General features: G+C 49.2%; 1 protein-coding gene across 5 annotated transcripts in view; it reads right to left on the bottom strand.

Moving 5' to 3' along the window:
• Window positions 1-16,136, bottom strand: part of LOC144782015 (adenosine deaminase domain-containing protein 2-like) — a 582,918-nt gene that overhangs the window by 96,862 nt on the left and 469,920 nt on the right. For all 5 annotated transcript variants that reach the window (XR_013601099.1, XM_078661127.1, XM_078661128.1 and 2 more), the window contains one exon: window positions 5,311-5,443. Coding sequence is in view for 4 of the 5 variants with exons in the window: in XM_078661127.1 (XP_078517253.1) it covers window positions 5,311-5,443 (133 nt within the window). In the remaining variant the exon portion in view is untranslated. The remainder of the gene's footprint in view (window positions 1-5,310; window positions 5,444-16,136) is intronic.

The raw sequence follows: 16,136 nt of genomic DNA, 5'->3' as shown, positions 1-16,136 counted from the left end.
GCTCCTCGCTTGAGCTATCTTCCGTGGCCCCATAGGCCTCATCGTCGTCTCCTACCTCGTCGACGACGTCTTCTGCATCGAGCATTTCTAAGTCTGCGTCGTAGTCTATCTCTGCCGCTGTATTGGAAATCGGCTCTCGATCTTCCTGCTCGTCTGCCTCTTCTCCCTCGGTATCGAAAATGTTCACCGGGTCAGGTGCCATCTGCTGGGCCTCCAGGCGCGCCACACGCCGAAGTCTAATCGTCTTCTTGGAGCGGAGACGAGAACAAGCCATACAGTTGGCTTCATCGTGATCCGGCGACAGGCACTTGTTGCACACCGGGTGGACGTCGATGTGGGGATACTTCGAGTTGCACACGGGGCACCTTTTGAACGGGCTCCGTTCCATGATGTTTCGTCGAATAAGGTTTGTTGCGTCGACCAGGCAGCGAGCACCGAAGAGCCACGCGACTCCTCTGGATGTCCGACTCGGGAACTGAGCTGGAACAGAACTGGGCACCGATCGCAAGACAATACCGACGATATAGGAAAGGCCTTTGGGCCGAAAAGAAAGTTTCTATTGAATCCGAACTTGAGTGATCAAATATGCATCCGAACCCAATGGCGGAAAAAAACAATCTGGGGATGGAGTCGATGCCCATGCGCACTGTAGTCCAGGGGAGGAGCCACCTATCTCGTGATACTTCGAAGACTCTTCCAGGACAATAATGTGCAATCATCCGGACCCAACACTAGGCGGCGATCTATGCTATAGATATGAATTCAGCAGCCCACATGTCTCGAACTCTGTAATTCATTTATATAGAGAAGAAAAAGTAGAGGGGCGAGTACACATCCCTGTCTGACTCCTCTACCAATGACAATGTCCCCTGAGACCACCCCATTATTGCTAATCCTCACCCGTGCCTTCAAATCCCTGTGCAAATGTGCCAAAAAATAAACCAATGCCTTGTCCAACCCATAATTTAAAAGGACCAACCACAAAATCAAATGCTGATGTGAGGTCCATAAAACCCAAATAAATAGGTGACGTTTGTGCTATCGTATATTTACCAAGAATAAGATTTGAGGTCAGACACTGTTCAACTGTGCCCAATTTGCTTCTAAATCCCAGCTGGCACCGATTTAAAATGTGGTCCTTTTCGGCCCAGATCCTAATTTTGTTGAAAACTACCCTGCCTAAAATTTTTAAGGTGTTATCTATCAGAGAGATTGGTCGGTAACAATTGGGATTGGTTCGATCTCCTTTTTTGAAGATGGGCACGATATTACTAGTTGACCAAGTACTCGGAATGGCTGTTTTAGTCAAGTTGTTAAAAAGATTACATAAAAGAGGTGCCCAAAAATCTCCTTCGTGTTTAATAAGATCGATAGAAAGTCCGTCTGGACCTGGGGCTTTGTTCCCTATAATTTGGTGTATGGCATCCTCGACTTCTGTCACTGATATAAATACCTTGGTGACTGGAGGGCTAATACGGATATTCAGGGTCATTGGTGGTGCTGTGTAGATCCTAGCGAAATGTGCCTCCCATGATTCACTCGTTATATTACAGCTTATGTGAGTGATATTTAGACCCATAGATCTCTTAGCTTTAACTGCTGCCCAAAATCCGTTTCTGTTGTTAAGTGTAGCGGCACAGGCAAAATTATCCCAACGTTCTTTTAGAATCTCATCTGTTCGCAACCTGGTCGCCTTCTTGTAACAAGATCGTAACGATCTGACAAGAATTACATCCCTTGGTGAAGTCGCTTATGCTGCACGCAGTTCTCTATTTGCCCCCGAGCAGGTATTTAAGGATGGTCTAGAGATCATGTGTTTAATGTCAGCGCATAAACTACTAAACGCCTCGATGATCTCTACATCAAGAACGCTACATGACAGACAAGTTTCGATAAGTAGTGGGTACAGTTTTATCATGTTGGCAAATACAGCTTTATTGTCTATGCCCTTACAAATCACTCTTAGCTCATCAGTAGATGCCACTAGTTTTTTTTGCCCCAGGTTCTTTCACTGGGCTAGGTTTGGGGGAAAATCTAATGGTTGTTGAAATTGGGTTGTGGTCACCCAAAGTGGTATATAAAACCTCTGCCTTTACTTAAAGGTCCTTCAATGAGGCCGATATAAAAACATAATCAGTTATAGAGGAGCAGCTTCGGCCCCTGTAGGTGGGTATTAGGCAGTTCTTGTTTTGATGTACATCAGCTCTTTCCATTACATTAATTAGATTGCAGGTATATAAAAGGTCCATTAATTCTACCCCTCTTTTGCACGTATGTTCCGTAGCCGAGGAGATGGCAGTTGGGCCAGTGTCGCAAAAGTCTTGCATTAAAATCACCGCTTAAATAAATTCCAGCCAGTTTATCATACATAGTCTGATTTTGTAAGTTGAGGATAAACTCGAACAAGTTAATAAAATTCCTATTTGGTAGTGTTGTAAAATCATTATTGTAAAAATTGCTAAAACAAATAGAGGCCCCCCGTGTGTAGATCATTGCTTGAAAATTATTGTTTGTCGCAAGGGCTTTTATATTCCTCCATGCTGAGATATTTATCCAAGTCGAAAGACCACCGGATGGGCGACCTGCTTTAGGACTAGGTACAAAACTATTACTACACACAAAACCGTCTAAAAATAATTCCTTTGTGCACCATGTTTCTTGAAACATTAAAATGTCATTTTTTAACTAGGTCAACCCACTCAATAGAATGTAGCTTAGAGGCTAGACATGCAACATTCCAACTGAGCACATCTAAGTTTAGATTGGACAGTTCAGGGCCAACAACAATGGGAGGGTCTGTTGAAAGTCCATTAGTCGCAGGTGCAACAGGAAATGAGCAGGTCGATAGTCAATCTAGGCTCTCTAGACTGGACAAAACAGAGAACCGGTTATGTAAAGTGTGCATGGGGATGGTAAAGTTATGTGGGTCCGGAGATGTTTATAGAAAAAGCCCAGGGGCTATGACCAAATGAGGGTTGGGAGGTTGTTATTGAATACCTGTGCTGACAGTAACCGTTTTACCAGTGGGGGGGCGTCTAAAATTGACGACAATGCAATCTCTTTTGATATTCTTTTGAGAGGAACCAACCCAACCCATCCTGTGCACCATTAGTATCTCGCTGACATTTGCCATCCTTAAACCCTTCTGTTTGGCTAGCCAGTCGGCACTCTTATTCCGAAGTTGCTCCCAGGACTCAATTTGGTCTTTCTTTAGGGTAGGGACGCCTGCTAAGACTAGAACATAAGGGCATGCTTCTGGTGGTAAATTAAGAACATCTGTGGATGGCTTAATGTCATAATTGTCTGAGATAGGAGTGGCGCTGGAAGTGTTTGGGATATTTGGTGGTATAGGGTCCGAAATTGTGTGGTTAACTGACATAAAATTACAAGGCAAGCTATTACTTTTGCTGTTATTACTGTTAGTACTAGGCGCAATACTTGTTGAAGGAATCTCGCTAGGGGTTGGTTTGGAGAGTGAGCTAATTTTGTGATTGCCACACGTTCCGCAGGCAATATTAAGGAGAGGAGGCGTGGAGTCAACAATCTGCTGAGATTTGTTTGGGTTAACTGTTCTCGGCGACTTTGTGAGCTGAACCCACCAATTTTGACAGTAGCGCTAGTTATACCTCTTTGTGTATCAGGATTCTTTATCAAATTCTCAAGCCGGTCCAAACGTTTCAAAGCGCATTAAAATGTTAAAAAAACAAAATTTTCATACGTTCATAGACCGAGCCCACTATAGTGTCAATTGCAATGTCACCAGGTCTGATGCGGGTGGTTGGAGCTATTGTGTGCTCGGTTTGGGTGTGGATAGAGTGGGCTGTGGCTTGTGATACAGTCAGATCAACAGTGATATCAGTTGTAGTGATAATAGGCCCCGCAGACACAGCGGCTGTGCCTTGTATCCAGGAGCTCAAAGCTGTGGATTGTAAGTTGGGGCGTGGTGGATGTCTTCTCTTGGTGCTAATAGGTTTCGCCGCAGTTCTTTTCCTTTTAGCCCCGGTTACTTGGGGGTCTGGAATGGAATTTTGGGCAGTATCTTTGACGTGAGTCGGAGATTGGCAGTCCGTGGAGACCTCAGTGATCGCATTACCCTCAGTGAACTTTAACTCGGGGCGTCTGGCTGTATTTGTGGGTGGCTGACAGTACTATTACGTTGGGTGTCAAGGGGAGGTCACTAAAGTTCCCCCCCTCTTCTCCTTCTAGCAGAGTAGGTTGGGGTACAGATAGTCCCAAAGATAATCTCCTCTCCGTTAGTTTAATCTCCGTTTAGACAATGCTGACTGCTCTTTCAAGCATACTGTCTATGGTGGTAGTGGGCCGTGAACCTGATGTAGCTGTGAGTCTCCCCATACTTCGGTCACCAATTTGCCACTCACCTTACCGAGGAAGAACTTCTCAGGGGGGGTGGCCCGGCCCGGCCTCTGACGGGCGCAGATGGGCCGCCCTTGGCCCAGGCGCGGCCCGCGCTGCAGGAGCCCTGGCCCCCTTTTCAGCACCTCTGGGCGCTCAAACAGCGGTACGCGGCGTGCGCGCCGCACGGGCTGATGGGAATTGTAGTGCTCAATGGCGTGTCTCAGGACTCAGCAGCGGTGTCTCCGGTATCCCGCAGCGAGGCTGCAGCAACAGCAAGAACGGGCTCCATCATTTAGGGTAGGCTAGCCTTTTTACTATAAAACATGCCTTCAGCATTGAAGTTTAGTGATACTGAAGTTTAGTGATATTCAAGCAATGCCAGCCCCACTGCTAATGCCTTGCACTAATGCAATGCATTTCACTTTTCTCCAATTTCGTTTCCTTTAAAATATATGTTAAAATTGCATTTGTTCTGACAAAGTTCATTCAAATGTTTTACTAGTCGACTCGAAACCTTGATGTGTAGCTTCATGGGAAGTTGATCATAAAATACATGATGTTCCAGACTCATGAGTAGCTCTTGCCACAGTTACGAAGGATTGGCCCTACAGCACATACATGAGCACTCCCTGTAAATTTGCAAGGGTCATAATATCAGGTATAACTTTTAGTTTTGTATTAAGCATTCAGAATGCAACGTATGTTTTCTCTGGATCTTCAGGTATACTTTGCATCATTTTCACATTGTTAGCTCCCGAAGAGGTTGTGAGGGACTCGTCATACAACAAAACACATTTGCAAACACACAATGATGCTTGTAATAAACTACATAAATCTAGAACGGAAGGGAGTTCAGCATTTGTCCTGCACTTCAAATGGGGCACACATTTGTTTCATTTTGTTATGGATCCCGCTTCCTCGCCCCACATCCCCAAATTGAGAAGTGCACTAGACCTTTGCATGATGGTACTTGTGTTCCTCTAGCATGGCCTCCTTGCCAGACGCACATAGAAGTCTCCAGAAGTAGGCCAGCATGGCTGCCTTGCAGAGCCGACTGCTGGTGGAGAGGCCATCCTGAACAGGTGAGCTGGGACCAAGAGGAAAAACAAAGTTACCGTGGGAACAAAACATCCAACCCCACACACTTTCCAATTACTTATTTCCGCAAAATCCTATTCCACTAATGCAGTGCTCCCATGGAAATTCATAAGGTCTCAAATGCTATAATGAAAATGTTATTTATTACTAGTAACATTCCTTCTGGTGGATATTATATGTAACCGCAGATTCCTCACTTTATGAATATCCCACGGTGCCAGACTGGATCTAGAAGTTTCTCAGAATTGCTACAGCGAGCCAGTAGGTGGCGTCACATGGCTTTGTGTCGTCTTCGTCCAACCCTTTACACCGCATCCACATATATATATACCACCCCTAAATGCAAATATCAATTTCTTTGTTGACTCCGTCAGACGCGGAGCCCAATAACTGAACGGCATTGACAGCGTGTACAATTCTAGAGTGGCAAAAGGTCAAAAAACCTCTAACATACGTCAAAAATAAAACATAAGCAATTAAGAATGTATAACAGGGGAAATTAAAATTCTAATCCAAATCTATTAATACAAGTAATAAAAACATTCTTATGTAATTACACACCACTAGGTGAATAGCAATGTGTTATACATCAGAGAAAAAAAGAAATGCATCATATACATAAACATCAGAAATTATTTCAATTATTAATCCGATTAGAATCAAAACGGTGTCACATAGATGTCAGATGATGGCACCCTAATAGTTCATCAAAAAGAGTGCTAAGTGTATAAATTTAAGAACTTATAGCATACCTCAATAGGTTTACTGCCTGATTATTGCTTGGTCCAATGTTTCGCATAACTCATCAATATGCAGATCGAAGACGAGTTAACCAGTTGAGGCGAAAACGATATTAAAAGGAGAGCAAATATATAACACGGCCGGTACCGGGTCGGTCGCCTAATTTTACATCAGGTAGGCGTGTTAATGTACTGTAGTCTGCAGACTGACAACATAGGGTAGCAACCAAGAGGAACACTTATATGGGTCTTTCTTCCTCACCATTTAGATTAAAGCACAAGTTACTACTTGTGTAACGATATATCTGTAAGAGACATTAGTTAGTATTAGATTCCTTACCTTAGAATATCCCCAGGCGTCAGACTGGATCCAGAAATTTTTTGCGTAGCAGTACCATTGCGCGTCGGTAGGCGTCGTCTGCGGCTCCGCGTCCGTCGTGGGCGCCGTGATGACGTCGTCGGAGTACTTAGATGCCGCCTCCGCGTGCTGACTTCAGTTCTTAGAGACAGCTTTTCCGGGCCAGAAGCGCTGAGCCATGTTAAAAACCAACACTGGTGCCATTGAAACTAGGGCCCTGAAAGGGGATAACCCTAACCCTAGATATCGGTTCGCAGAACGGGGAGGATGGGTGGGTCGGTATGGAATCTAATACTAACTAATGTCTCTTACAGATATATCGTTACACAAGTAGTAACTTGTGCATCTGAAAGAGACACGTTAGTATTAGATTCCTTACCTTAGAATAGATACCCCAGCAATACCAACCCCGGTGGTAGATCTGCGAACCAATAATCACACCAAAAAGTCCTGGAGGACAGAACGGCCAAAGAAGTCATCCCTCCGGACTTGGCTGTCCAGGCAGTAGTGTCTAGCAAACGTGTGCAGCGATGCCCACGTAGCTGCCTGACAGATGTCTTGTAAGGGCACTCCCCGGCCCAGGGCAGGTGTAGTCGCCGTGGCTCGGGTGGAATGAGCCCGCAATCCAACAGGGGGCTCCTTCTTAGCCAAGGAGTAACATGCCTGGATGCACAAGATGATCCACCGGGAGATGGTCCTCTTGTGCACCGCTTTCCCCTTCTTAGCGCCCACATAACCAACAAAGAGTTGGTCATCCACCCGGAACTGGCGTGTGCGATCCAAGTAGAATGAGAGCGCACGTTTTGGGTCCAGGCGGTGGAGCCGCTCTTCCTCTTTAGAGGGGTGCTGTGGCGGAAAAAAGGTTGGCAAGGTGATGGACTGCCCGATGTGGAAGGCTGTGACAACCTTGGGCAGAAAAGATGGCTTAGTACGCAACACAACCTTGTCCGGATGGAGAGAGAGGAAAGGTGGAGTACAAGAAAGGGCCTGGAGCTCACTCACTCTCCTGGCAGAGGTGATGGCAAACAGGAAAGCAGTCTTCAGAGTAAGAAGGCGGAGAGGACAGTCGTGAAGTGGCTCAAAGGGAGCACACATCAGAAATGTAAGAACAAAGTTCAAGTCCCACTGAGGCATCACAAATGGAACAGGAGGGAATGTGTGTGTGTGATGCCTTTTAGAAATCTATTTACAATAGGGGACTTGAACAAAGAAGGTTGATCAGGCAGCCTTAGAAAGTTTGAAAGGGCAGAAAGGTAGCCCTTGATAGTGCCCAGAGCAGAGCCCTGCTGGGCAAGAGAAAGAAGGAAGAGAATACCTCTAAGAGAGGGGCAGCAAGAGGATCCACAGCCTTTGCTGTGCACCATGCCACAAATCTGTTCCACCGGCAGGCGTATACAGTTTTTGTGGAGGGACGCCTGGCTGCCAGAATGACATTACAGACTTCAGGATGCAAGTCAAATGGCCTCAACTGTCGCCGCTCAATCTCCAAGCATGGAGGTGGAGACTGGACAGGTTCGGTGGAGGACCGTCTCCTGCTGCTGCGACAGAAGGTCCTCCCGAAGAGGCAGACGAACCGGGGGATCGACTGACATACTGAGTAGCTCTGGATACCAGTACCTTCGTGCCCAGTCCGGAGCCACAAGATGACTTGGGCCCGGTCGCGCTTGATCTTCTTCAGCACTCTGGGCAGAAGTGGTATAGGCGGAAAGGCGTACAATAGACCGCAACTCCACTCGCGACGAAAAGCGTCTCTGAGCGAGTGCCGCCTTGGAAATTCCAACGCGCAGAACTGATGACATTGCGCGTTCTCTTCGGTGGCGAATAGATCTAACCAAGGCTCTCCCCATTGCTGAAAAAGGCCTTGCGCCACGTCCGAGTTCAGACGCCATTTGTGATCCATCATGCACCGACGGCTGAGCTCGCCCGCCCTGGCGTTCAGAGAACCTGCCAGGTGTTGAGCCACCAGGGTCACACACTGGAGTTCCAGCCATTGCCAGAGGCGCAGAGCCTCCTGGCAAAGGATCCACGACCCCACCCCGCCCTGTTTGTTGCAGTACCACATGGCGGTGGTGTTGTCCGTGAACACCTGCACTACACTCCCCCGGACAGAGGGGAGGAATGCCTTCAGTGCTAGACGAATCGCCCGTAACTCCAACAGGTTGATGTGGAGCCGGGCCTCCGCCGGAGACCAGAGGCCTCTGATCTCCGCCTCTCCCATGTGGCCTCCCCAGCCCTGGAGGGACGCGTCCGTCACAACTACGTGCTCTGGTTGGGGAAGGGAGAGGGATCTGCCGCTGCCCCAATCACGGTCCGTCAGCCACCACTGCAGCTGTCTCGCAGTGCCCTCCGAGATCAGGACGTGGTCGGACAGGTTGCCCTGATGCTGGGCCCACTGAAACTTCAGGTCCCACTGCAGAGCCCGCATCCACCACCTGGCGTGATGCACCAGTAGGATGCAGGAAGCCATCAGCCCCAGAAGCCGGAGCGTTAACCTGACCGAGACCCAGGATAACGGCTGAAAGACGGGAATCAGAGCCTGAATATCCCGGACCCGCTGTTCGGGTAGATAAACCCGAAACCGCGCTGAGTCTAGAACCGCTCCGATGAAGAGGAGCTTCTGAGAGGGGCACAGGTGTGACTTCGGCACATTGATGGAGAACCCCAGCTGGTGCAGCAGATCTGCCGTAGTCTGGAGGTGGCAGACGACTGTCTGGGGCGAGCCCGCCTTCAACAACCAGTCGTCGAGGTAGGGGAACACTGAAACCCCTAACCTGCGCAGATGAGCTGAGACCACCGCCATCACCTTTGTGAACACCCGTGGGGCGCTGGTAAGGCCAAAGGGGAGCACGGTATACTGAAAGTGCTCGTGGCCAACCGTGAACCGCAGGTAGCGCCGGCAGGACGGGGATGTGGAAATAAGCGTCCTGCAAGTCCAACGCTACCATCCAGTCTCCTGGGTCCAGGGCAGCTAAGACCTGAGCCAGTGTCCGCATTTTGAACTTCTCCTTCCGGAGGAAGCCGTTGACATTCCTGAGGTCCAAGATAGGGCGTAGGCCCCCTTTGCCCTTCTTGGGTCCCAGAAAGTAGTGGGAGTAGCAACCACACCCTACTTCTGGCCCAGGAACAAGCTTGATGGCCCCCTTGGCCAAGAGGGCCGTAACTTCCTCCTGCAGAAGTCGCAAATGATCCCCCGATACACGGTGGTTTTGCGGTGGCATGGCTGGAGGAGTCGCCTCGAAGGGGAGGGAGTAGCCCCTTCGGACGATCTTCAGCACCCACCTCTCCGACGTGACAGTGCGCCAGTGGAGGAGGTGATGGCGAACCCTGCCCCCCACTGGCGTCACATGGGCCTGAAAGCACGGACTAGGAGGATTTTGAGGCGGATGCTGCAGGGGAAGGTGTGGACTGACCTCGCCGTTGTCGCCGACCGCCGGTTCCCACGGCCGCCACCGCGTTGGGTATTACCCTGCGGAGCGTGGCTGGCAGCACGTGTGGGTACACCCCTTCCGTGGCCACGAAAGGAGTGAAAGGCAGCCGATTGCTGACGCGGAGCAGAGAGGCCCAAGGACTTGGCCGTAGCCCTGGAGTCCTTTAAGCGCTCAAGCGCATGGTCTTCCTTGTAGCCAAAGAAGCGACGGCCATCAAACGGCATGTCCATCAGTGTGTTTTGGACATCGGCCGAAAAGTTGGTGGACCTCAACCAGGCGTGGCGTCTGACCGCCACAGTCGTTGCCATCGCTCTACCTAGTGAGTCGGTGGTATCCAGCCCACACCGGATGGAATATTTGGCTGCATCCCATCCCTCCACAAGGGCTTGGCTGAGTTTGGCCGTACCTCCAACGGACACTCTGGCAGCACTTCCGCAACCGTATCCCACAGAGAGTGGGTGTAGCGGCCCAAGAGGCATGCGGTGTTGGAAGACCGCAGTCCCAGACTAAGGGAAGAGAAGATCTTTTTACCGTACTGCTCGTACCTCTTGGATTCCCGGTCCGGCGGAGCCGACGGGAATGCGGTCTGGGAATTGGAGGCCTGGATGACCAGGCTCTCGGGGGTGAGGTGGGTGGACAGGAAACATGGGTCACCCAGGGCGTCTGGCCACGTTCCTATCTACGGGCGAACCCGTAGCGGGCTTGGACCAAGTGCCCAAAAGAACGTCGGTCAAGGCCTCGTTAAACGGCAGCAGAGGCTCGGCTGAGCATGACTGCGGCTTAAGGACCTCGGTGAGGAGGTTAGTCCTCACGGCCGCGACGGGGAGCTCAAGGCCCAAGGCCTTGGCTGCCCTCATCAACACCACACTATAGGTTGCCCCCTCCTCCGTAGCCACAGTAGGAGGTGAGACAAAGCCAGTGTCAGGCAAAGTGTCTATATCACTGGCCTCCCCAAGTTCACCTGCCCAGTCCTCTTGAGACTGGCATTCACGTGCCAGAGGGTCTTCAGACCCCTCCCAATCCTCCTCATCACCCATCTCCTGGAACTCAGGGTTAGCAAAGGATGGGGCCGGTTCATGGAAAGTAAACTCTCCGAACGGCGTCTGAAGCGGCGCCGCACCGGGTAGAGGGAGGCGTCGGGGACGGCGCCGCCCGAGGACGGCGCCGGTGGTGACACCTGAGGGGTCGGCGCCGGGGAGGTCGTTAAATCCACGGGCGACGACCCGGATCTGGAACCGGATCCAGTGGGGCCCTGCGGTGCCGGGCCCGAAGGCGCCGAAGCACCCGACCCGCTAGCACCCCCAGACGGGACAGCTGGGCCCGAAGGCGCAGCGGAGCCCGTCGGAGGAGAGAGGGACCTCATGGCCATGAGGAACCGCTCAATCTCCTCCGGCGTCGTGTTAGGCCCAGGGACCGAAGGGTATGAAGCCGGACGCGGCGCCTGCTACTCCGACTGAGCCGCGTGGGCGGTGCCACCTGAACCCCCGGCCGCGTCGGGGGGAGTCGGAAGAGCGATGACGTCTCTTTGACTTCTTGTGCTTACCTGACTACTTCGACCCTGAGGAGTGATGTCAACTCCCGGAGCTATGATGGCTCCGCTCCCGCGACCGGTCCCTCGACCTCCGTCCAGACCTCTCTTGGCGCGGGGCCGGCTGCCGGAGTTCGAGTCGCTTACGGGACCGCACCCGTCTAGCCTTCGAAGTCAGGGCCCGGCAGTCGGAACAGGCCTTGTCGTCGTGGTCGACGCCGAGACAGTGGAGACACCGACGGTGAGGGTCCGTGACCGACATCAGTTGGTCGCAATCCTCACAGGGCTTAAAACCAGGCATCCCTACCGGCACCGTTTTGGAGTCGAAGACTCGAAAAAGGAGATCAAAAAGATTTAGTCAAAAAGTGACTAAGGTACCACTTTTTCCGGATCTGCGCTGCTGGTGCGGAAAAAAAGAAGAACTGACGTCAGCACGCGGAGGCGGCGTCTAAGTACTCCGACGACGTCATCACGGCGCCCACGACGCCGACGACTGACGCGGAGCCACAGACGACGCCTACCGACGCGCAAGGGTACAGCTACACAAAAAATTTCCGGATCCAGTCTGACGCCTGGGGATATTCTAAGGTAAGGAATCTAATACTAACGTGTCTCTTTCAGATCTTCGTTTTAATATCGTTTTCGCCTCAACTGGTTAACTCATCTTCGATCTGCATATTGATGAGTTATGCGAAACATTGGACCAAGGCAGTAAACCTATTAAGGTATGCTAGAAGTTCTTAAATTTATACACTTCGCACCCTTTTTGATGAACTTACCAGTGGATCTAAAACTGAATTATTTCCTCTATAGATTCACTATTAGTTACGCACATATAGCGTGAGGCTCATACCCGGACCTGGGATTTTAAGCAGGAGATTGGTTTTTACCATCACTTTGGAAAAAAGATTTGTATCGTTTATACAATCGATCCCAGGTATATATCTCCATCTGTACTGGGAATTATGATATTTCTAGGCTTATGTGCTTTTCACTCTAGTGAGCAAAAATAGTATATAAGGAAGTGGGAGGACTGTTTAGGTGAACCAGATTGTAACTGTCCCTTACCACTAGGGAAATGAAAATGTATATTTACATCTTGGCATTTTATATTATGTCCTCCTGTACGGCTATTTAGATCTGTAAGTTAGCCGAACACATATTGAGAGATGTATGTGAGCTGGTTTGAAATTGTTGTAGGAAGAGTGGTTAGATTGGATCATGGTGTCTTAGGTCAAAATTCAACCATTATTGTGTATATTTTTACTGTGAAATGTGTAAAACACAGGTCAAATTTGGATTGTAAGATGGTTAAATTAATTTGCTAGATTATTGTATCACAGGAGAAATTGAGTGTTCTATAGAATGAAATATTGATACTCGTTTTTATTGTTTTTTTAGTTTACTCAAAATAATGAGACAATATATCCCCTTCGTCTTGATAAAGGTGATGCCCATCAAGCTTCAACACCGAAACGCGGCGATAGACCATTCCACATTCCATAGTATGGAGCACTGGGAGGGCATTGATCAAACTGCAGCTAGAGTATCCACCAGAGCGAGCATTACAAAGGTATGTCATGTAACCTGATAAATATTTTTAACCACAGATTCCTCACCTTGTGAACAGATAAGAAAGCAGTGCCTTCCAAGATAATGGTTCTGTGGAATGGCTCAAATCAAAAAGACCTGCAAGACCAAACTAACAAAGGGCCCCTTCCACCCGACCAGACTACCAAGGTAGTAGTGTTTCGTGAATGTGTGAACTGACACTCAGGTCGAGGCCTTACAGATGTTTAGAACCGGCACTCCACTTGCTAATACAGTGGGAATAACCTAGGCTCTGGTCGAATGAGCCCTAAGGCCAGCTGGAGGCAGCTTCTTGGCCATTGTGTAGCAGATCTTAACACAGAAGACTATCCACTTCAATGTGGTCTTTTTCTGCACTCCTTTGCCCCCAGAGAAACCCACAAAGAGCTGATCGTACACCTGATGGTCCTAGGACAACTGCTGTAAAAACTCAAGGCTCTTTTGGGACCCAGGGTATGGACTCTCTCCTCTTTCAAGGAGTAAAGCGGAGTAAAGAATGCCAGAAGAATCATAGATTAGCTGACATGAAAGGGAGCCACAATCTTCAGCAGCCTCTAATGGGGGACACATAAGAAATGGGAGAACAAAATTAAGGTCCCACTGTGACATCGTAAAAGGTTTGGGTGGGAACATATGAACGAAACCTTTAAGAAAATGAGTCCCAAGTGGTGATTTAAACAGGGCTAGTGGTCCAGCTAACAAAAAGGCCAAAAGGACAGACAAATTACCTTTAACAGTGCCCACTGCAAGTCTATGCTGAGGTAAAGACTGCAAAAAAAATAAAGCAAACTCGTGGAGATGATGGACGGAGTGCTGAAACTTTTCAGACAATCACCCCCAGTCACAGATCTGGGTTGAATCCATCATCATTCTTTAGCTCATTTCGCCACCTCAGTTCAGACCCAGCTATATGCAACTCAGTCTTGACCCTGTGCCTCATGGGAACAGTCCAGCCCGAATGGTCAAGCCAGTTCCCATGAGGCACAGGGCCAAGGCTGAAATTGCATATAGCGGTGTCTGAACTGGGGTGGCGAAGTGAGCTAAAGAACGATGATGGATTCAACACAGATCTGTGACTGTGGGTGAGTGTCTAAAAAATTTCAGCGCTCTGTCCATCATCTCCTTGTGTTTGCTTTGCAAAAAAATAAAAACATCCTTGCAATAGTTCTGTATAGCAGGAACTACAAGTGACAAACATCAACAGCTTCAGGATGGAGGTCAAAAAGCAGTCAACTGTAAGATTAAATCCCCACGCATGGAAGTGTAGATTGCTACAAAACCTCCTGCCGAAGCAGCAGCCTGATCCGAAAATAGATGCTTTAGCCTAGACGTTCCAGGTGCCACTCTCCTGGCCCAATTCGGTACCACAAGATCAGTTGGGCTGGTTGTTCCTGATCTTCGTCAGACCTGAGGCCGGATATGTTGAAGAGGGAAGGCATACAGAAGTCTAAAGCTCCACTCTAGGCTGAATGAGTCTCTGAAACAGCACCTTTTCGAAAGCTCCAATTCGCAAAAGTGTTGACGTTGGGCATTCCTGGCAGTGGAGAAGACATCGCGCCAGGGTTCTTTCTACTGCAGGTAATGCCCTCGCCACCTCCAAGTGTAACTGCCATTTGAGATCTGCTATGCATGGACAGGGTTCATCCACCCTAGCATTTACAGATCCCGCAAAGTGGTTGACAACCAGGGAAATGCCCTGGTGGCCCAGAAGGGCAGATCCTCTGCAAACCAGCTCTTTGCAATACCTTATGGCAGTGGTGGTGTCCTCTGATGGTCGGAAAGAAGTCCTACAACGCCAAGCAAATAGCCTGCACCTTCAACATGTTGAAGAGGAGCTGGATCTAAACCAGAGACCAGAGCCCTCTCATCTGTACCTCTCCCAGGTGACTTGCCCACCCACAGCAGTGATGCATCGGTCAACTGGGAGGCAATGGAAGCTGGTTCTGCTACTGGTTTAACTGCAGTTGATCACCCACCATTGCAGGTCTAGTGCAGCTTCCTCAAAAACCTTAATGGGGTCAGATATGTTCCCTAGGTGCTGAGCCCACTGAGACTTGAGATCTCACTGCAGAGCATGCATGCGCTTTCTGGTGTAGCCCACTGTTGGACTTGGCCCTCTTTGCAGGGTCATCCCTGAACTTTTTGCCTTCCTCCTCAATTTTTTCTGACCGGTTGGCTGCTTTATGACTCTGGGCACTTTACTGCTGCTGATCAGTGCTAAAGTGCGTATGCTCTCCCTATTGTAAACTGATGTATGGATTAGTGACTCCATGATTGGCTGATTTGGTTTACTTGTCAGACCCTAGTACAGTGCACGGAGTGTGACCAAAGCTTGTAAATCCAAATGCTGCTAGTGGGCTTGCAGCACTGATTGTGCCACCCACAGAAGCAGCCTTGTAAAATGTGTCTCAGGTCTGCTATTGCAGAGCATGTGTGAAGTCTGGTACTGCCATGTTGACTGGGCACGTGCACCCACTTGCCAGTCCCTAAACTTTCCCTTTTCTTCATATCAGACACCCCTATGGTAGGCACAAGGGCAGGGTGCATTGTAAGAATAAGGTAGGACATGCCCTGGTGTGTGTGGCATGTCCTAATAGTGAATTACAGCCATTTTTGTTTTTCACTATTGCAAGACTACCTGTTCTCCATAGGCCAGAATGGGCAGTTAGATTATTACATCTTATAATTCTAACTGACTCAGGGAACATGGTATAAATTAGAGTTTAGTATGCCTGAACTCAGAAAGATAAAATACTGTACACAGCCCCCTCCCCCTCACTCTCGGATGGCGAGCAGAGTTTCAGGTGTGCAGAGACGCTGAGCTGGGACGCTGCAGGCTTTTCTTTTCGTCGCGGTAAAAATATTCTGCTGTTTGGTCCCGCTTTTTGATCAAATGGAGCCAAATGGAGCGGAGACCTGTGGAATCGTGACGGCTTTTGGATAAAAGGCAGTAAGGCTAAAAGTCTGCCTTTTTCACCCCAAAACTCTGCCGGTCCTTTGTTTGCTGAGCAGGTGAAGGCAGTAAAAGTTCGAGGTCT

This window comes from Lissotriton helveticus, chromosome 9, assembly GCF_964261635.1.
Source record: "Lissotriton helveticus chromosome 9, aLisHel1.1, whole genome shotgun sequence".
Lineage (NCBI taxonomy): Eukaryota > Metazoa > Chordata > Amphibia > Caudata > Salamandridae > Lissotriton > Lissotriton helveticus.
Note: the sequence above shows the minus strand (reverse complement) of the source record. Positions and strands in the feature narration are given on the sequence as shown.